The sequence below is a fragment of the Poromitra crassiceps genome (genome assembly GCF_964638095.1).
Source record: "Poromitra crassiceps genome assembly, chromosome: 22".
Taxonomy (NCBI): domain Eukaryota; kingdom Metazoa; phylum Chordata; class Actinopteri; order Beryciformes; family Melamphaidae; genus Poromitra; species Poromitra crassiceps.
In genome coordinates, this window is record NC_139647.1 from 2193036 (window position 1) to 2213444 (window position 20409).

Consider the following 20409-nt stretch of genomic DNA (forward strand, 5'->3'; position numbering starts at 1 on the left):
AAACATTAAGAGAAAGCATTGAGGCATTCAATGCACACAGAGCCTTATCTCCACTGTGGGGCTGCAAAACTTTCCAAACGAAATCCAGATCCTGGTAGGGGAGAGCAGGCTGGAGTGGCCTTCATTTATCAACCACTTGAGCTGCTGCAGACAGCTGTGGGGAGAGCGCCCAGGCAGCCCAGGAGCCTGCAGACAGCTGTGGGGAGAGCGCCCAGCCTAGGAGCCAGCATGTTTACACACCGTAGCTCAACCCAGGCCCTCAGGACAGGACAGATGAAGATCCTTGCACATACTCATTTACACATCCTTACATGCACTCACTCAAATAGGGCCGAGCATAATAGCTGTCTGTTTAGTTAGTGTTCAAATTGACATTTATGACGTGATGTACCGCCTTGACTTTAAAACAGTGCTGGCACTGTTTAGGTTTAAGGCAATGCGAGAAAATAAACAATGTTTTGCTTGTGAGTCATTTCACCGCAGATATTTGTAATTGTATCTATAATAGCGAGGGGAAAACCATGCTGAGAAAATCATGTCATCAGAGGTCACTTATACATACTGTTGGAGCTGATGAGAGAAGCTGTAGTAGCCAAGTGTTTAACAAGGTTATGGCACCACCTTGTGGCCAAAAAGTTGATTTACATAGTATGGTCGGTGAACCCGCCCCTTTCAACAATTTGCACCGACGTTTGTGCCATGCGACATGCGTTTGTTTGGTCAACAGCTCAACAGCCAGCCTGGGTTGTATTTGCCTGAACTTTGACCCCGGGATCATCACTGGGATCACGGCTTTGATTGGCTTATCGGATACACTTCTTCATTTCTATTGGTAGGATCGCTCACGCCCATTTTACGTTCCCCAAATCCAAGTTGAAGGTGAAAGTCCTCTGGTCCTGTCTGTGGTCCGTCTCGTGTTGCTGCTTACTTACCGTGTTGTCTCTACATTCCTTCCCATTTTAAATGAACGTGATGTCGGTGTTTTGTGAGGTGCCCCAAGCAGTCCCCGTGGCTGTCTTCAAGCTAACTCAGGATTTCACCAACGATCCGTTTCCCAACAAGGTGAACCTCGGAGTAGGAGGTAAGTTGTCCAGGGGTCTGCATGGTTGCTAGCAGCAGCTAGTCATGCTTTAGTTTACCACTCACATTAGTAATGTTACCAGCCAGTCTGAGACTTGTGCTAACGTGTGCGTGTTAGCTAGCTTTCAGCAGCAGCAGGTGGTAACTAGTATTTATTGTGAAATTCGACCCTCTTACTGTCAAAGTATCCAGCTTGGAGTGACGTTGCAGTCCTAGACGTCTTCACCGCCATCTAGCGGTGCAGCAGTGTTGTTGCAGGTCATGCTTTCTGAGATGGGGTGTTTGCAGATATTATTTCGAAGAGTGGCTGTCACTTTCTGCAGTCTCCTCAGCACCTCAAAACAACCTTCTGCAGTAGGCCTAGGCCTAGGCTGTGTTTAGTTGTCAACACTAGCTAGTCGTGTCTGTCCATGCCAGTGGTGGTTCTCACCATGGACTCTGGGGACCGCAAACTGATGAATAATATCAGAACATAATTTGAGAACATAGGGAAAAGGCTGTTTTGATCATAGTTTCACTGTTATCTCTCTCTACCTATGATACAGATAGTCATGGCATTGTCGGCAAAATCATATAAAAAAATATTCTCACATTTGGGTCCAAGAGACAAAATCACATCAAATTAGCTGCTTGATATGAAAAAAAACTTGAGAACTGAATTAAACTACAGTTCAATAAATCACCACTATCTACTGATTTGGCTTTGTTGGTAATAAGCTAGCTATTATATAACAGTGCTGTTGACCCCTCAGTATAACTATTATAAGAGTGAAACAACATGCAAGTCTCACACTGCTTATTTTATTTTACATAGCAAAATGCGAGTGTGAGATAGATTTCTGCTCTGTTGACTCGACTGTATATACAGTCTGTTTAGAGTCCCATCAGATTAGCACAGCTGAGGCCTTCTAATCCTCTTCCTTCAGCACTACAGATGGCCTTTAGCTCCTGCTGGCCAGTAGGCTAAAGTGGCTAAAGTAGGCCACACATGTCTCCTGCTCCATCTTTTAAACTCTTTCTTTATCATTCACTTCTTTTTGTTTTTCTTTTTTTAGTACCATTTTCTCCCAATTGTACTTGGCCAATTCCCCCTGCTGTCCCCGGTCGTTGCTCCACCCCCTCTGCCAACCGCTTCTTTTCACCTGACAGCGAGGAGTTTCACCCGCAGGACGTAGCTCATGGGGGGATCACGCTATTCCCCCCAGTTCCCGCCCCCCCCCCCCGAACAGGCGCCCCCGACTGACCAGAGGAGGCGCTAGTGCAGTGACCAGGTCTCATACACCCCACGCCAGCTTCCCACCCGCAGACACGGCCAATTGTGTCTGTAGCAACGTATGGCCAAGCCGGAAGTACCGCTGCCGGGAATTGAACCCGGGTCTCCGCGGTGGTACGCCCCCCCGTATAATGCACTTTTATAGATCAATGTCCTCCAAATTAGTGGATTGAGGACAAAAGCTTTCTGTAGAATAATAATTAATTAATTAATTAATTAGGTCAAGGCTTGTCAGTGAGTTGCAAAGTGAGTTGTTGTGTGACTATTCTGAAGGGCAAAAGAGTCGTGTGTTTCTTTTCCTCAATGGCTTATTAGCCTTATCAGGAGCTGGTGGGGAGCTGGCTGAAGCAGAGGAAAGGTGAAAGTACATCTCTTTGTTTTCCATGTTCAAGTGAGCTTTCCAGGTCTGACTACGCCTCCAGCTATTACATGACCTAAAGGCTAAGACCATACTGTATGTGTGAAACTCCTGGGAATGGAAGCAGTGCATTAAGACTGCTGCTATTCAGACCACTTGATCACTACACGATCTTCATTGTGAATTAAGAGGCAAACTGAGATCGGATTTAGCATTTTAGCATAACTTATTTATTAATCGAGACACTGTTTGCCTCGCAACCGTACCAAGGGGGCAGTATTGTCACCTGATAACAGTTAATCGGATCAGTCTATTTGTGTAGGCATTGTTTTATTACAATTTAGAGAATGAGGAAATTATAAATTGCGCCTAAAGTTTATTAAAGTTTTCTTGTTTAGGGCAACATGACGTTTTAAACTTACTTATGGTTGATGAGATCCAAAGTTGCATTGCACCGTAACACGGGTGTTACGTTTCTGATTTTTTGCTGTTCATCTGTCATTAACGTGGTGAATTAGGTGGTTAATTCGGAACAATGCTGTTCATGCTACATAGCAAATTCATCGTCTGAATGCTGCGCATCAAACCACGTCTTCCTTTTTCGGATCAGATCAACACAGCGGAAGTTATAGCCGTCTTTGTACAAAGAGTGTTGAAAACATTTCAGATTATTTGGCTTTTTCAAATGGCTTTTTGGAAATCCGCCTAGGTATCTCCCTACAAAAACCACTGCCAAATACTCATGTTTTGGTATTTTTTCATCTCCTTTGAGTTGGGATGTGGTAAGGCCTGTGGCTATGTCTCCATTGGGTTTCTAGCCATAAATACAACAACCACAGGTAACTGTTTACACTCTAAAAGTGTTTTTTATTCTAGGCGAGAATCAAACACTGTGTTTGAGCTGGTGTTACTCAGGGTCAGTAACACATAGAGTCATTCTGACACTTGGAACAGAAACGTCAAAGTCTTACCTTTCAGAAAAGGTCAGGCAGTTGTCTGTAACCCTAGCGGTTCAGCCACAGTAAGCATTTTAGTTTGGGTATGTCATTTTCACCATTTTCTTCCGAAATAGGTGGCTTTTTAAGAGGTTCCAATACAACTAGGTCTACCTCTATGTCCCTCCCCATTCCCTGATCTGATTGGTTTCCTTAAAACCATGTGTCCCTTCCAGCCTACAGGACAGATGAGGGTCAGCCGTGGGTTCTGCCGGTGGTGAAGAAGGTGGAGAAGATCATTGTGCAAGACGACAGGCTGAACCACGAGTACCTGCCCATCCTAGGCCTGCCTGAGTTCAGATCTTCAGCCTCCAAGATCGCCCTGGGAGACGACAGTCCTGCCATCCAGGAGAACAGGGTGGGTAACGGAGCAGAAGATCTGAGATGGTGCACGAGTAAAAGACTATGGCCCGCATACAGCCTCATGAATATACATTTCAAATTCATTCTCTCTCTCTCTCTCTCTCTCTCTCAGGTGGGGGGTGTCCAGTGTCTGGGGGGTACAGGTGCTTTGAAGATCGGCGCAGAGTTCCTCAGGCGCTTCTACAGTGGAAACAACAACACTAAGACACCTGTCTATGTGTCCGCGCCCACCTGGGGTGGGTACACACAAACACACACACACACACACACACACTCACGCAGGCATAAACAATCAATGGAACATAAACATACACAAGCAATAGCGTATTCTATAGTGACACTAACACGGCTTTTTAGAAATGACCCTCGTCTGTCTGGTCTTTGGACTTTAACATCTTTGCTGCTGAGGGCAGGAGGACATTATTGCTCTTTGTTCTTTTGGTCTCTTATCAGTCATCTTGACCTATGGAGCGAAGGCATTCCTGCCAGTTCATAAGTTGAAGGTCCTTGGCGGATGGGATGTCACTAGGGTTCAAAAGCGTCAAACAACAAGCACACTTGTGTTTGATTTTTTTCCTCCTGTTTGTTTCAGAAAATCACAATGCTGTGTTTGCCGATGCGGGCTTCCATGATGTCCGTCCGTACAAGTACTGGGATGCAGAGAGGAGGGGCCTGGATCTGGCTGGCTTCCTTGGTGACCTGGAGGTAAGCGGTGTCTTCCATATTCACCTTGTTGACTGCCATTGGCCTAGTGGCCTACCGATGTTTATCTGTTGTGTCACATCAATTTTGCGCTGGCTTAAATGTCCAATGCTCATTCAAAGATTGTCTGACTGAAAGACTTGAAAACAGTTCAGCTATTTTTTTTTTTATCATGAAATGCCTTTATTTCTCTTTCACAAAGAGGATAAAATAAAATAAAAAAATCACACAAATTCTTGTTTTAAACATCGGTATCGGCCCAGAATTTCACCATCGGTGCATCCCTACCAGAAAGTTATACATCTTTATTTTTCTAGTTTGACTCAGGAGTTCACCTCTTTCTGTGTGTGTGTGTGTGTGTGTGTGTGTGTGTGTGTGTGTGTGTGTGTGTGTGTGTGTGTGTGTGTGTGTGTGTGTGTGTGTGTGTGTGTGTGTGTGTGTGTGTGTGTGTGTGTGTGTGTGTCTCTCTCTCTGCCTCAGAGCTGTCCAGAGCACTCCATCTTTGTCCTGCATGCCTGTGCCCACAATCCCACTGGCACAGACCCCACCCAGGAGCAGTGGATGATGATCGCTGAAGTTATGATGGTAAGGTACTCTCTCTCTCTCTCTCTCTGTCTCTCTCCTGCTCTCTGCTCCTCTATCAACTAACATCTCCAACAGTTTTGCCAGTAAAGGGTTTGCATGCTGCTTATAGCTGCAGTATGATGGTGGTTTGATCCTTTGTCCTGCTCTTTTCCAGAGGAGGAAGCTGTTTGTGTTCTTTGACTCGGCCTATCAGGGCTTCGCCTCAGGCAGTCTGGAGAAAGACGCCTGGGCTATCCGTTACTTTGTCTCCATGGGCTTTGAGATGTTCTGCGCCCAGTCATTCTCCAAGAACTTTGGCCTCTACAGTAAGTGAGCCCTAGGTGCCCTGACTTATACCTCTGTCTGCTGACAAGAGAGCGACAAATTGTCTGTAGCAAGTTAAAAAATAATAATGAATAATTATCACCCATGTACAGTCTCAAAGGGCCTTTACACGCCCATGTTTTAACACGATAAACCACTCCTTACAACCTTCCACCCTCAATGACAAGAAGAACAAAAAACTGCCATGAAAACCAAGTGAGGCATGATGGAAATATCAGTGTTGGGGGGTAAGGTGAAAGTAATGCAAAAGTAGTGTAATAAGTAATGAGTTACTCTACTACACAGACAGTAATATTGTAAAGTAACTTATTACATTCAAATGAAAGTAACCAGTAATATGTAGTATATTACATTTTGTAAGTAACTTGCCCAACACCCAATAGTTGAACTTGATGTACTGTATATTCTGGAAGAGGTAGATTTGTCTGGAGAGAAAAAAACTTGGGAAAAATCATGTCTTATCTTATTTATCTTTATCCATAGTTAGAAAACAATAAAATTACTCGTAAAAAGCTCAGACCTACAATTTATGAAGAGGAAAAAGAGCATTTGATCACTCGTCTTTAGAAACGCTAGATCGCTCAAAGTGTTGTTTTACATGTGGCGTGTTTGCCCCATCAGACGAGCGTGTGGGCAACCTGACCATTGTGGCCCGTGACGCAGACAACCTGAAGAGGATTCTGTCCCAGATGGAGAAGATCGTCAGGACCACCTGGTCCAACCCGCCCTCTCAGGGAGCCCGCGTGGTGGCCGTCACTCTCACCACACCACAGCTGTTTTCTGAATGGTCAGCACAACTCAAACGATCCGTTAAAAAGACCACTGGAAGCACAGCACAAAGCAGAACTCTGACACAGATATACTGCGTTTTCATGTGCCAATCCTGATCTAGAATCACTTTCATCGTTTTTTCCTTACCTCGCTGATAAAATACTCGACATGGGACAATATGCTTACCTCAAGGTATGATTTCTGATTTGATGTGCAATATGGGGTTCACGATTCAAAACTATTTTCGACCGAACTACACCCGCTAGCTAGCTTCTGCTAGTTTCATGTAGGAACTAGCTAGCAGCTAGTGTGAGTGTAGTTTGGTTAAAAGTAGTTCCTACATTAGACTGCTCACAACAAGGTCTGTGGATTATCTTGAGTAACCGGGTCATGATTTCTGGAAAGAGACATTGCTGTTGAGTTTTTCAAATTTATTTTTTGGGCACTTTGAGCACCACAAACCGAGTGCCATCCAGTTCCATTGTATTGGAGAGAAGGCAGAAATCTTTACGGCTGATATCTCCAAAACCCAGGCAACTAACACAAAACAATCTAGAATCTAGTAGGGATGGGCATTTCTAGCAAAAACACTATTCGAAATTCGCTGGCCAAAGTCGACTTTTAATCGAAATTCGAAAATAAAAATAAAAATGTAAAAAAAATTAAAAATGTTTTTTTTGTTTTTTGTTTTTTTGTTTTTTGTGTGAGTGAAATGTTGCATTGTCTCCCCTGATTCTAAGTCTAAAGGTCCTTACACATCAAGAGCGATGCGAATATACGGCACGAAATTGCGATGCGAGTTTTGACCCACCTGTCAATCACAGCCACAGATGTGTACACGTCGGAAGCGAATTTCTGAAAAATCGAACGTGGTTCGAAAAAATAAACACCGCAATAACGCTCAGCGAAACTTCGCCGTCGGTATGCACGGTTGCATTGACTGATATAGGTTCGGAAAATATTATTGACGTGCAAATTAATCGCACGAAAAAAACGTGCTCGGTGTGTAAGGACCTTTAAGGTCCTTACACATCAAGAGCGATGCGAATATACGGCACGAAATTGCGATGCGAGTTTTGACCCACCTGTCAATCACAGCCACAGATGTGTACACGTCGGAAGCGAATTTCTGAAAAATCGAACGTGGTTCGAAAAAATAAACACTGCAATAACGCTCAGCGAAACTTCGCCGTCGGTATGCACGGTTGCATTGACTGATATAGGTTCGGAAAATATTATTGATGTGCGAATTAATCGCACGAAAAAAACGTGCTCGGTGTGTAAGGACCTTAAGGCTTTATTAATTAATAGAAAAAGCTTCTGCTGTGGATTTTTAGCTCAAACAAGCATTGCACCACTGAAGTAAAGAACATGTTACATGACATTGACATTTTCGAAAATAAAAAACAGTTTTGACAATCATGAGTGGTTCATTAAATATTTAGTAGGCTCAGGTCTGAGTGCCAAAGGGGTGCCAAAGTCACCCCCTCTCCCTCTTCATGGGATTTCATCCGCCATTCATTTTTCCATAAACCTTGCTTAAAATGCTTATAAAAATTGTTTTACTTGCTCAAACCAAGCGATTTGACTATACTTAGAATCAGGGGAGACAATGCAACATTTCACTCACACAATTTTTTTTTTTTTTTCGAATTTCGAATTTCGACTTTCAATAATAAAAGTCGACCTTGATAATAACAACGATTATTCGAAAATTCGAAATTCGATGCCCATCCCTAGAATCTAGATGGATAAATAGCAGTATAGGTGAGAGGAAAAATATGTATTTTTGATTTTAGGGTGAGCTGTCCCTTTAAAAATGCCATTACTAAGTGACAATAATATAATTTGAATGGAGAGCTTGATGGTCAAGCATTTCATTTGTGATTACTACAGCAGAATAAAATTGAGCTAATATCATGATTATTTTTTCTGCCCCACGATGCGTAGATCACATTTTTGGGTTGCGATATACTGAATTTCGATACGTTGTCCCATCCCTATAAGATACTGATGCCCTGCAGGAAGGAAGGAATGTGAAGACCATGGCTGACATGCTCACTCTGACTGTCCCCCTGTCTGTCCCTGTCTCAGGAAGGACAATGTGAAGACCATGGCTGACAGAGTGCTGTTGATGAGGGCTGAGCTGCAGGCCAAGCTGCAGGCTCTGGGGACACCGGGGACATGGAACCACATCACACAGCAGATCGGCATGTTCAGTTTCACCGGCCTCAATCGTGAGTACACACCATACGCACACATACATACACACCATACACACGTACATACACACCATACGCACACATACTGTACATACACACCATACACGCACATACATACACACCATATGCACACACCATACACATACATACACACCATACACACCATACACATACCTACACACCATACACACACACACCATACACACATACATACACACCATACACACACATACATACATACATACATACACACACACACACACCATACACAAGACCTCACAAACACTAGGACTTTGGGGGGAAAATTATACAGCATAGTATCGCAATATTTTGTGCGGCACAATATCGTATCGCATGAATGCTATGTATCGCAATATTTTATTATATAAATTGTCGGTACATGCAAGATTTATGACAGGTTTTTATGACAGTGTTGTAATTATCTGGCTCTTACTGTCTTTCCTGCAGCCAAACAAGTGGAATATATGATAAAGGAGAGACACGTCTACTTAATGGCCAGCGGTCGCATCAACATGTGTGGTCTGACCACCAAGAACATCAACTACGTGGCCGAGTCCATCCACGAGGCTGTCACCAAGGTCCAGTAGAGGACTACACTACCCACAATTCCTCAGCACTTCCTCCTGCTATACCCTGCCCAGTCCCGCCTGCAAGGACAGCGTGTGGATGCAGCCGATTCTCTGGATCAAATCTAAACTCTCACAACACGCTACTCTTCCTTTTCAGCGCCCTTCTCCGACTTAGCGCACACCAAACTATGCTAGCTCAATGCATCACTGAATAGACATCCATTCTGTTTTATCCGCTAAAGTAGCGCACAAGGCAGCGTAGCGGTTTGAAGTGATTGTGTTTGTAATTTGTCTCTATGTTTTCTCCCTGTGTGTCTCCTACTTGCAGGGGAGAGTTTGACATACGTGATTTAATTCCTACTTAGTTTGAAATCTGGTGTGTGTCAGTACAGTCCACACCAAGTTCATCTGTGACTATATTAAGACTACCTCCAGCAGTGCTGGCTCAATGATCTTCTAAGTGTTTATTATTATCCTTTGACTACTATTATGATTCATTCATTCCCAGTGGTAAAAACCACATTTCCAGTTTTATTACGCTTACTTTAATAATCACACGATTAATACTTGTTGGGAACACTTGAAAAACAGAATTAACCTGTAATGTGACCATGCTGACTGTGCTTATAGCTTTATGAAGTTTAGATTTGCCTGTCATACTAGAGAAGGTAACTGTTTACCACCTCTGACTAACACGGCTGAAGAAGCCGTATTATAGCCATGGCTGGTTGCACTGTGAAATGTAGGAACTGTATAATTTATTAATGAAACGATTGACCCTGAACTGTGAATTTATTAATAACATTTTTTAATTTATTAATCATAATGATATGGTTATACTGAATAGTTTATTATTGAGAATGGTAGGTGTCTGTCAGGTGACTGTTCGTGGGACCCCTGCCAGGTGAATGTTTAGTTAGCATAGCAGTTGTCTGGTGTAGCGCTATAGAGAGGCAAAGTGGAACGTCACTTCCTGCTTCAGCACTGTACCAGAGATTTTCATCCGCATTTATTTTTCGATAGACATTTCGTAAAATGCTTGTAAAAATAGTTTTACTTGTTCAAACCAAACGGTACAGATGTATTTAGAAACAGGAGAGATCGCATAACATTTCACTCGGACCAAAACGTAAAGAAATGCGGGTTTAAAGAAAATATTTTAACTATGTTTTTTTGTGGGGGTTTTTTGGTCCAAGTGAGTCTCTCCCGATTCTAAATATATCTGAACCGTTTGGTTTGACCAAGTAAAACTATTTAAAGCATTTTACAAAATGTCTATGGGAAAATAAATTGCGGAATAAAATGTGTGGTACAGTGCTGAAGCAGGAAGTGACGTTCACTTTGCCTCTTTATTGCACTATTACAAACACCGCTCATCTCAGTGGCACAACACACTAATGATCACCCTGTTTATGGTCTTATCGGTGTGCATGGTACACCAATAAACCAGTTGTACTGTGTAGCAAACTGAGAATGTCAATGTGAAATGTCCTCACACACAACAATCTAATGTGATGAATTAACTACTCAATAATAAATAACTAGAAATTGTATTTTTGCACAGTTGTCATTCATGCCAGAGTGATTATTGTATACTGTATATTCTATTGCTGATATGGTTTGTGTGTGACTACCTGTTGGCAGTGCAGCACCTGTTACAAGGCCCTGAGCATGGAATTTGAAATGAGGGACTACAAGGGAGCGACTTTAGAAAGTAAGGTAACAACATGTCACTTTTTGCATACACAGTTGAAATTGGCCAATTCTGAATGTTTGGAATAAAACATAAGTAGACAAGAGTGTACTTAAATCAATTTATTTAGGAGTCCATATTATCACTTATCAAGAACATAGGGTCCATTTCTACATGTCTTTAGGTAAGTTATATATAGTTATCTGAATGTTACTTTACAAAATGTCTTATTTGTCTATTCATCCCGACCACATGTTATCCAAATATACAAATAAATATAAAGCAATGTAAACCAGCCGCAAAACACGCAACATCTCCGAGAGCGTTCAACTGAGAGAGATGATGGCCTCTGATTCATGCAGATTCCCTTTCTCAGAGTCCGTTTTCCGATCAAAAGATCTCCTGTTGCGTGTGTGCGCGCCTGTGTGTGTGTGTGTGTGTGTGTGTGTGCGCACATGCATGTGTGTGTGTGTGTGTGTGTGTGCGTGCATGTGTGTGAATGTGAATAGCTTAGCAGTGCAGTATCCTTTGTCCTTCCATAGCCTTACCAGGCAAAATCAATTCTATCAGTGAGTGACCCTAAACACGCCGCCTGTCTCTGTGTGCGTGTACCATGTGTATGTGCTATGTGTTGATGTGGGTGTAGTCACATTGCCTCTCTCTTCCACCATGTCTCTGTTCTGTTGAGCAGGTAGGGCTATCTGCCAGTAGGCCTATCTGTTCTGTTGAGCAGGTAGGGCTATGTGCCAGTAGGCCTATCTGTTCTGTTGAGCAGGTAGGGCTATCTGCCAGTAGGCCTATCTGTTCTGTTGAGCAGGTAGGGCTTTCTGCCAGTAGGACTATCTGTTCTGTTGAGCAGGTCGGGCTATTGCCAGTAGGCCTATCTGTTCTGTTGAGCAGGTAGAGCTATCTGCCAGTAGGCCTATCTGTTCTGTTGAGCAGGTAGGGCTTTCTACCAGTAGGACTATCTGTTCTGTTGAGCAGGTAGGGCTTTCTACCAGTAGGACTATCTGTTCTGTTGAGCAGGTAGGGCTTTCTGCCAGTAGGCCTATCTGTTCTGTTGAGCAGGTAGGGCTATCTGCCAGTAGGACTATCTGTTCTGTTGAGCAGGTAGGGCTATGTGCCAGTAGGACTATCTGTTCTGTTGAGCAGGTAGGGCTATGTGCCAGTAGGCCTATCTGTTCTGTTGAGCAGGTAGGGCTATCTGCCAGCAGGCCTATTGCACAATGCAGATCAGCTTACCTGCTCACCTGAGCTTTGCAGCAGCCAAAACTGCCACTCTATGTATGTTAAGAGGATCTAACAAATCCACATTTCATTATTGCAGGTAATCAGTTAGATCATTGCTACTAGAATGGCTTCAAAGTCTCCTATTACCCCCCCCCCCCCACACACACACACACACACACACACACCCCCACACATGCCCCGCCCCTGTGCAGTGTCATGCGGATATAGCAACATTAAATAGTATTAACAGAGTATTTAACATTTCATTTATAGCAACTGCTATCCCGACGACATTGTTATTATTCTGTGTTTCCCTCTATCCTACACTAACAGTGTACCTTTGTCTTTTGGTTGACTATGGCCGTTGAATCTAGAGGCTTCTCTGGACCTTTTTTGGTCCATGTTCTCAGCATCCTATAGACTTTACATCTCATCTCCATCAGCTTCTATCTGAGACTTCGGCGCCAGGCAGAAGTCGGCAGGTCTAGGATAAGATTGAGTGTTCTAAGTCACACCCTAGGTGGGGTGGGAGGGTAAAACACTGAACTGCAGACTGGTATCATCCTACTCATGCACCCCTCTGCCTAAGCATGCAGATCTATGGATAAACACATGGGTTTCTAAAGGGAGTAAGTCTGCAGTGAGAGCAATATACAGAAACATGCAGGTTGCCACTGCTCTCCTTCAAGAATCCCCAATATTTCCATCCATACTCCTAAAGCCCCGCTGATATACACCCTTGATCCCCCTAGCTTAATGTTAGTGGTGTATGTAGCTTGTGACATCATTAGTGACATCATTCCCGTGACAGGTGAACTACTGACTTAAAAGGTGGCTACATACAGTATGATAGCTAGGCTACATGTTGTAGGCTACATATTGTGACGTTAAACTTAGTTAAAATCTTCTACTGGATGTGATCGATGGACGCATGATGTTTGAGTGGAGATGGTAGCACCAAATGGTGCCTAGTAAAGATGTATGTGTGAGGCTGTATATTTGATTGTAACAGCAGCACTGAATCTATATTCAAGTAGTATACACAGACAGATGGTACATTTAGTGACAGATAAGCTGGACAGAAGACAGAATAGACAGACAGACAGACAGACAGACAGACAGACAGACAGACAGACAGACAGACAGTATGTAGGACATGTAGGTTTGTGAGCTTTTGTGTTTGTGCGGTGATGGGTCAAATTCCATGTAGACAGAGATGTCAAATTAAAATGAACCCATTTTACATGAGATAACTGATATTGCTATTTTCAAATTACCAGGTACAGCTGGTAATTGTTACGCCTTTATACACATATTATATTAAAAAATATTTAATTATTAATAATAATAATAATAATAATAATAATAATAATATTAAATTAATAATAATAATAATAATAATAATAATAATATTAAATGTTATATATTTAAAAAAAATTGCACAGGTTTTTTCAGTCCATACCCCTTTGAACTGATGTTATCATCTACATTAGGTAGTTATTCAAGTTGAAAATAATGGTATGGCTTTATTATTATTATTACTATTATTATTATTATTATTATTATTATTATTATTATTGTTGTTGTGTTCTCTTAATCTGTTGTACAAATTGTGCTCTGTGCTAGTGGCTGTTTCCTCTTGGCCAGTGGCTAGTGTGTTGTGTCAAGTTGGCAGTGGACGGCATCCGTATGGCAACACCGGGACGGTTCCCTGTGCAAACGTCATTTTCAGGACTGTATGTGGGAACCGCCGCGTGATGGTAGACACCGTTGTATTCTTCGCTTGGCCCAAGTACAGGCCAGGGAAAATTTGGCTCAGATACCGTTTAAGGATCTTCTTCCTCCATGCTGTGAGAACTCGTAGAGTTGAGCTGATGTGATGATGACAGTTAATTCACAAGTAACCGATTGTGAAATCACAGGTTATGCTATCGTTTCACTAAGACATGAATCTCCCTCTGTAAAGGAGATGATTCTGAAATAGAGTTACCCGACAACAATGACACGGACGTCTACTACGTCCCCTCCTGACCCGAGCCCCTCCAATTCCCCTCGTGTTTGCAGATCTGAGGGCGTTCAGATTAAGATGAAAGTCTGCTCAGATCAATTCAGAGGCTTCATCAATTCATAAGAGCAGTGAGGCTGTTGTTTAGAGCTGTCTCATTAGCATGTTGTTTGTTTGTTTGTTGTTGTTGTTCTGTTATGGTTGCTATGGGGACCTGAGTGTCATCGACAGCATTGGCTCAGTCTCCCTGTGAGAGCTTTGTGGGCGCGAGGACGGCTGGTTGCTTAATGAGGAGACCCAGACTGATGATAAGGAGGCGTGTGTGTGCTCTCTCCCGCGTCCTCTGTGTGGCGCTGTGCTAGCTCTTCACTTCTGGCTGCTCTAAGCCCTCCTCCAAACTCCGGTTTCCATCCCGTGGCTTTCTTCTCCTCTTGTTACCTAGAAACAGAGGAAAATATGGTGAAATTCAAATGAGTTCAGGTAGAAGGTGGGGCCTGTGTTTGGAAAGAGTGTCCTGTAGCTAGGGTAGAAGGCGGGGCCTGTGTTTGGAAAGAGTGTCCTGTAGCTAGGGTAGAAGGCGGGGCCTGTGGTTGAAAAGAGTGTCCTGTAGCTAGGGTAGAAGGCGGGGCCTGTGGTTGAAAAGAGTGTCCTGTAGCTAGGGTAGAAGGTGGGGCCTGTGTTTGGAAAGAGTGTCCTGTAGCTAGGGTAGAAGGCGGGGCCTGTGGTTGAAAAGAGTGTCCTGTAGCTAGGGTAGAAGGCGGGGCCTGTGGTTGGAAAGAGTGTCCTGTAGCTACGGTAGAAGGCGGGGCCTGTGGTTGGAAAGAGTGTCCTGTAGCTAGGGTAGAAGGCGGGGCCTGTGGTTGGAAAGAGTGTCCTGTTGCTAGGGTAGAAGGTGGGTCTTGTGTTTGGAAAGAGTGTCCTGTAGCTAGGGTAGAAGGTGGGTCTTGTGGTTGGAAAGAGTGTCCTGTAGCTAGGGTAGAAGGTGGGTCTTGTGGTTGGAAAGAGTGTCCTGTAGCTAGGGTAGAAGGTGGGTCTTGTGGTTGGAAAGAGTGTCCTGTAGCTAGGGTAGAAGGTGGGTCTTGTGGTTGGAAAGAGTGTCCTGTAGCTAGGGTAGAAGGTGGGTCTTGTGGTTGGAAAGAGTGTCCTGTAGCTAGGGTAGAAGGTGGGGCCTGTGGTTGGAAAGAGTGTCCTGTAGCTAGGGTAGAAGGTGGGGCCTGTGGTTGGAAAGTGTGTCCTGTAGCTAGGGTAGAAGGTGGGTCTTGTGGTTGGAAAGAGTGTCCTGTAGCTAGGGTAGAAGGTGGGGCCTGTGGTTGGAAAGAGTGTCCTGTAGCTAGGGTAGAAGGTGGGGCCTGTGGTTGGAAAGAGTGTCCTGTAGCTAGGGTAGAAGGTGGGTCTTGTGGTTGGAAAGAGTGTCCTGTAGCTAGGGTAGAAGGTGGGGCCTGTGGTTGGAAAGAGTGTCCTGTAGCTAGGGTAGAAGGTGGGGCCTGTGGTTGGAAAGAGTGTCCTGTTGCTAGGGTAGAAGGTGGGGCCTGTGTTTGGAAAGTGTCCTGTAGCTAGGGTAGAAGGTGGGTCTTGTGGTTGGAAAGAGTGTCCTGTAGCTATGGTAGAAGGTGGGGCCTGTGTTTGGAAAGTGTCCTGTAGCTATGGTAGAAGGTGGGGCCTGTGGTTGGAAAGTGTCCTGTAGCTATGGTAGAAGGTGGGGCCTGTGGTTGGAAAGAGTGTCCTGTAGCTAGGGTAGAAGGTGGGGCCTGTGTTTGGAAAGTGTCCTGTTGCTAGGGTAGAAGGCGGGGCCTGTGGTTGGAAAGAGTGTCCTGTAGCTAGGGTAGAAGGTGGGGCCTGTGTTTGGAAAGTGTCCTGTAGCTAGGGTAGAAGGCGGGGCCTGTTGTTGAAAAGAGTGTCCTGTAGCTATGGTAGAAGGCAGGGCCTGTGTTTGGAAAGAGTGTCCTGTAGCTAGGGTAGAAGGTGGGGCCTGTGGTTGGAAAGAGTGTCCTGTAGCTAGGGTAGAAGGTGGGGCCTGTGGTTGGAAAGTGTCCTGTAGCTATGGTAGAAGGTGGGGCCTGTGGTTGGAAAGAGTGTCCTGTAGCTAGGGTAGAAGGTGGGGCCTGTGTTTGGAAAGTGTCCTGTTGCTAGGGTAGAAGGCGGGGCCTGTGGTTGGAAAGAGTGTCCTGTAGCTATGGTAGAAGGCGGGGCCTGTGTTTGGAAAGTGTCCTGTTGCTAGGGTAGAAGGTGGGGCCTGTGGTTGGAAAGAGTGTCCTGTAGCTAGGGTAGAAGGTGGGGCCTGTGTTTGGAAAGTGTCCTGTAGCTAGGGTAGAAGGTGGGTCTTGTGGTTGGAAAGAGTGTCCTGTAGCTATGGTAGAAGGCGGGGCCTGTGTTTGGAAAGAGTGTCCTGTAGCTAGGGTAGAAGGTGGGGCCTGTGTTTGGAAAGAGTGTCCTGTAGCTAGGGTAGAAGGTGGGGCCTGTGTTTGGAAAGTGTCCTGTAGCTAGGGTAGAAGGTGGGTCTTGTGGTTGGAAAGAGTGTCCTGTAGCTATGGTAGAAGGCGGGGCCTGTGTTTGGAAAGAGTGTCCTGTAGCTAGGGTAGAAGGCGGGGCCTGTGGTTGGAAAGAGTGTCCTGTAGCTAGGGTAGAAGGCGGGGCCTGTGGTTGGAAAGAGTGTCCTGTAGCTAGGGTAGAAGGCGGGGCCTGTGGTTGGAAAGAGTGTCCTGTAGCTAGGGTAGAAGGCGGGGCCTGTGGTTGCAAAGAGTGTCCTGTAGCTAGGGTAGAAGGCGGGGCCTGTGGTTGAAAAGAGTGTCCTGTAGCTAGGGTAGAAGGCGGGGCCTGTGGTTGGAAAGTTTCCTGTTGCTAAGGTAGAAGGCGGGGCCTGTGGTTGGAAAGAGTGTCCTGTAGCTAGGGTAGAAGGCGGGGCCTGTGGTTGAAAAGAGTGTCCTGTAGCTAGGGTAGAAGGCGGGGCCTGTGGTTGGAAAGAGTGTCCTGTAGCTAGGGTAGAAGGCGGGGCCTGTGGTTGAAAAGAGTGTCCTGTAGCTAGGGTAGAAGGCGGGGCCTGTGGTTGGAAAGAGTGTCCTGTTGCTAGGGTAGAAGGTGGGTCTTGTGGTTGCAAAGAGTGTCCTGTTGCTAGGGTAGAAGGCGGGGCCTGTGGTTGGAAAGAGTGTCCTGTAGCTAGAAGGGTGCAGATGATTGTCCAAACCTCATGTGTCCACAGATATTTGCCCCTTGAGGATCCACAGAGTATCACAAAAAAGGTTATATTGATTTAAAAAAGCTGAGGGGGAATAGCGTGATCCTCCCACATGCTACATCCTGCCGGTGAAACTCCTCGCTGTCAGGTGAAAAGAAGCGGAGTATGTATCGGAGGAAGCATATAGTCTGCAGAAAAGAGTAGTGACAGACAGAACTGATGACCTGTTGCTAAGAGACACCCGGCACTGTTGCTATGTCTGAGGGAAAAGTTAGTGCTGATCTGAAGGTGTGTGTGTGTGTGTGTGTGTGTGTGTGTGTGTGTGTGTGTGTGTGTGTGTGTGTGTGTGTGTGTGTGTGTGTGTGTGTGTGTGTGTGTGTGTGTTGGGGGGGGGGGGGGGGGGGGGGTCACATCAGGTCATGACAAATATCTCACTCACTCAATTTACGCAACAGCTTCTTTCCAATGGTCTCCTCAGAGCTGGAGAGAGAGAGAGAGCTGATGAAGGGAGAGGTGGATGGCTGAGAACCTGTAGGCACATCTGAAAGATAGAGGAATGAGATGAGGGATAGTTAGACAGAGGATATGGCATGTCCCCACACCTACTGTATATTAAACATTTACAGCCTATTTTCTTGAATTCTCAATGCTTAATATCGGTATGCAATTTGCTGTAGTCATTGCATTGGATTTTATTTGATCCTGAGTAGGTGAAATTCAAATCTCATGCAGTGACAGAACAGAAATCACATCTCATGCAGGGACAGAACAGAAATCACATCTCATGCAGGGACAGAACAGAAATCACATATCATGCAGTGACAGAACAGAAATCACATATCATGCAGTGACAGAACAGAAATCACATCTCATGCAGACAGAACAGAAATCACATCTCATGCAGTGACAGAACAGAAATCACATCTCATGCAGTGACAGAACAGAAATCATGGGAACCTATTTTAGTGGTAGACATTGAAAGTAGATTAAGTTGCGAGGCCACATTGTGTGGTCAGTATGCAGGGCTCTCTCCTCACAGTAGAAGTTGCGAGGCCACATTGTGTGGTCAGTATGCAGGGCTCTCTCCTCACCGTTCCCTCCATAGCTTTCTGGCTGGTCCTCATGGCTGTAGGGGATCTCCTCCAAGCGGAGGAAGACAGTCGTATCGTTTGGACTCCTCTGACCATCTGACTTACTGCCTGTGTGAGGATTAGACCAATCAGCACAAAGCCAACTCAGTAGCCATAGAACAGCAGCGGGTTTGTATCTGTGCCTCTAGAGGGAGGTAGAGGACCATATACTATTTATCAGTAGATGGTGTAGTGGCAGTGGCACTATTTTCATTCTTCTTCCCTGTGACTGTACAAACAGTAGAACAATGAGACAAGCCAACTTTCATTTTGAAATGTTGACTTGAAAATAGACACGCAGCCCTCAGTGCTACGTGATGACTGGGCACCGCTGTTATTTACGACCGACAGAGCCATCTGTCCAGAGATTCTCTCACACAAAACACACAGTCAAAAACGGGATGGCGTGTTGCACATTGCTGAAGACAGATGGGGTAAATCCTAAGGCTTAAAACCAGCCCGGATTGGTTGATGCCACATTGCACCGGTTTTTGTGTGTATGAGTGAGTGACAGTGTGGGTGTTTGATTTATAGCATTAATTATTTAACCTTACTGTAAAATATGTCAAAAGCAAACAAACAAACAAACAAACAAAAAAGCTACTTCTGTCGATCTGTCCTGTTCCCCATTTCCCTTTTGGTGTAGAGCTATTTCTGGCTTGTGTGTCTAAATATGCAATTTACTTTCAAGGATTATTTAGCAATCTTTGAGAAGTGGCCTCTAATATCACTACACAGCTGACAGTGGTATAACACGTTTTTTGTCATGTCCCCCCCCCCCCCCCTCTCATTTATTTGGGAAGGTGGTCCTCAGAATTTTTTTTAACAATGAGAAGTGGCCCTTAATTCCCAAAAGGTTGAGAACCCTTGATTTATACCTTGACAGGACACTAAAGCTCTCCACTGAATCCCGTACAGATTAAATACAATTTTAAGGGTAGCAGCTCCTTGCAGGGCAATTTATTCATCTAGTCCAGGAGTCAATGTGAAGAAGGGCCCGCTTTACTTACGAACAATCCTGTTTCTGTGGTTGAGCTGGGAGGTGGTGCGGAGGCCGGCGTTGGGGTGGAGGCGTGCCAGGCGTGCCAGGCCCAGGCGGGTGTGTGCGTGCATGAGGGGCAGGGCGATGCTGTGGGAGCGGGCCTCCGGGGCCGCCCGGCCGGGCTCCGCTGGCTCTGGGGTCTGGGGGGAGCTGTCCATCCTGGTGGCCATCAGGGCGTTCTGGTAGTGGCTCCTGGTGATCTGAAGGGGGCGATGTACAACATGTAGCAAGTGTTATCATCAACATACATCCTGGGTTTTTCCTGCACACACACCCCCCCCCCCACACACACACACCAAAAAAAAAAACAGAAAATGTCTTAGCCTTATAAATGAGAACCTCCCGATTGTGAGGGGCATTACTTTATTCTTTGATTTTGGCTGGCAAGAAAAGAAAATAATCCTGACAATGACTGATATATTTGAGTCCAGGACAACCCTGACTGCATATTAACTCAAAATCAACCTTATTCTACATTTTATACGAACTCATTTCTAACATATTGATACATTTTTATGCTTATTCTCATATTCAGTGTGCTCTATGCACGATTCCGTATCATAAACTCAATAATGTACCCGGCCTGGCCTAAGCAGCTGACTTTGCACCCACCTGGGGGTTTTTCCATAGAAGTAACAATGAAACAGCCAGGAGAATGACAACACATCCTTCTAATGATCCTCACATGTTGCTGTGACCCGGAGGACCGCCTCCTCACTATGTATGTTGTCTGATTCAGTGCACTCATTGAGATCTGATTAGAATCATGTGCTCAGCCAGACCTGATGTCATGTTGTATAGGTCTGTGTCCCCATTGACTCGTTGTGTAAGCCACGACTGTATTACAATGAGCAAACCAGACTTCATTGTCAGA

The 20409-nt window shown here is 44.9% G+C and overlaps 2 protein-coding genes across 2 annotated transcripts in view; one reads left to right on the forward strand and one right to left on the reverse strand.

The window, feature by feature from the left end:
- Positions 1-963: 963 nt before the first annotated feature.
- On the forward strand, positions 964-9778 carry LOC310796208 (aspartate aminotransferase, cytoplasmic-like; the record flags this gene model as incomplete). The annotated part of the gene is made up of 9 exons (XM_083658350.1): positions 964-1081; positions 3883-4064; positions 4182-4305; positions 4662-4774; positions 5252-5356; positions 5511-5661; positions 6302-6467; positions 8546-8688; positions 9142-9778. 9 exons carry the CDS (start codon positions 964-966, stop codon positions 9279-9281), a joined length of 1242 nt encoding a protein of 413 aa, XP_083514476.1. The 3' UTR covers positions 9282-9778.
- Positions 9779-14549: 4771 nt separating this feature from the next.
- The window catches only part of LOC310796502 (metal transporter CNNM4-like), a gene marked incomplete at its 3' end in the record, with an annotated part of 21941 nt that continues 16081 nt past the window's right edge, over positions 14550-20409 (reverse strand). Inside the window, exons 7-10 of the mRNA XM_083658700.1 lie at positions 19500-19735; positions 18455-18558; positions 17803-17904; positions 14550-14629 (exon numbers count right to left, since the gene is read on the reverse strand). Coding sequence (XP_083514826.1) covers positions 14550-14629; positions 17803-17904; positions 18455-18558; positions 19500-19735 — 522 coding nt within the window. The remainder of the gene's footprint in view (positions 14630-17802; positions 17905-18454; positions 18559-19499; positions 19736-20409) is intronic.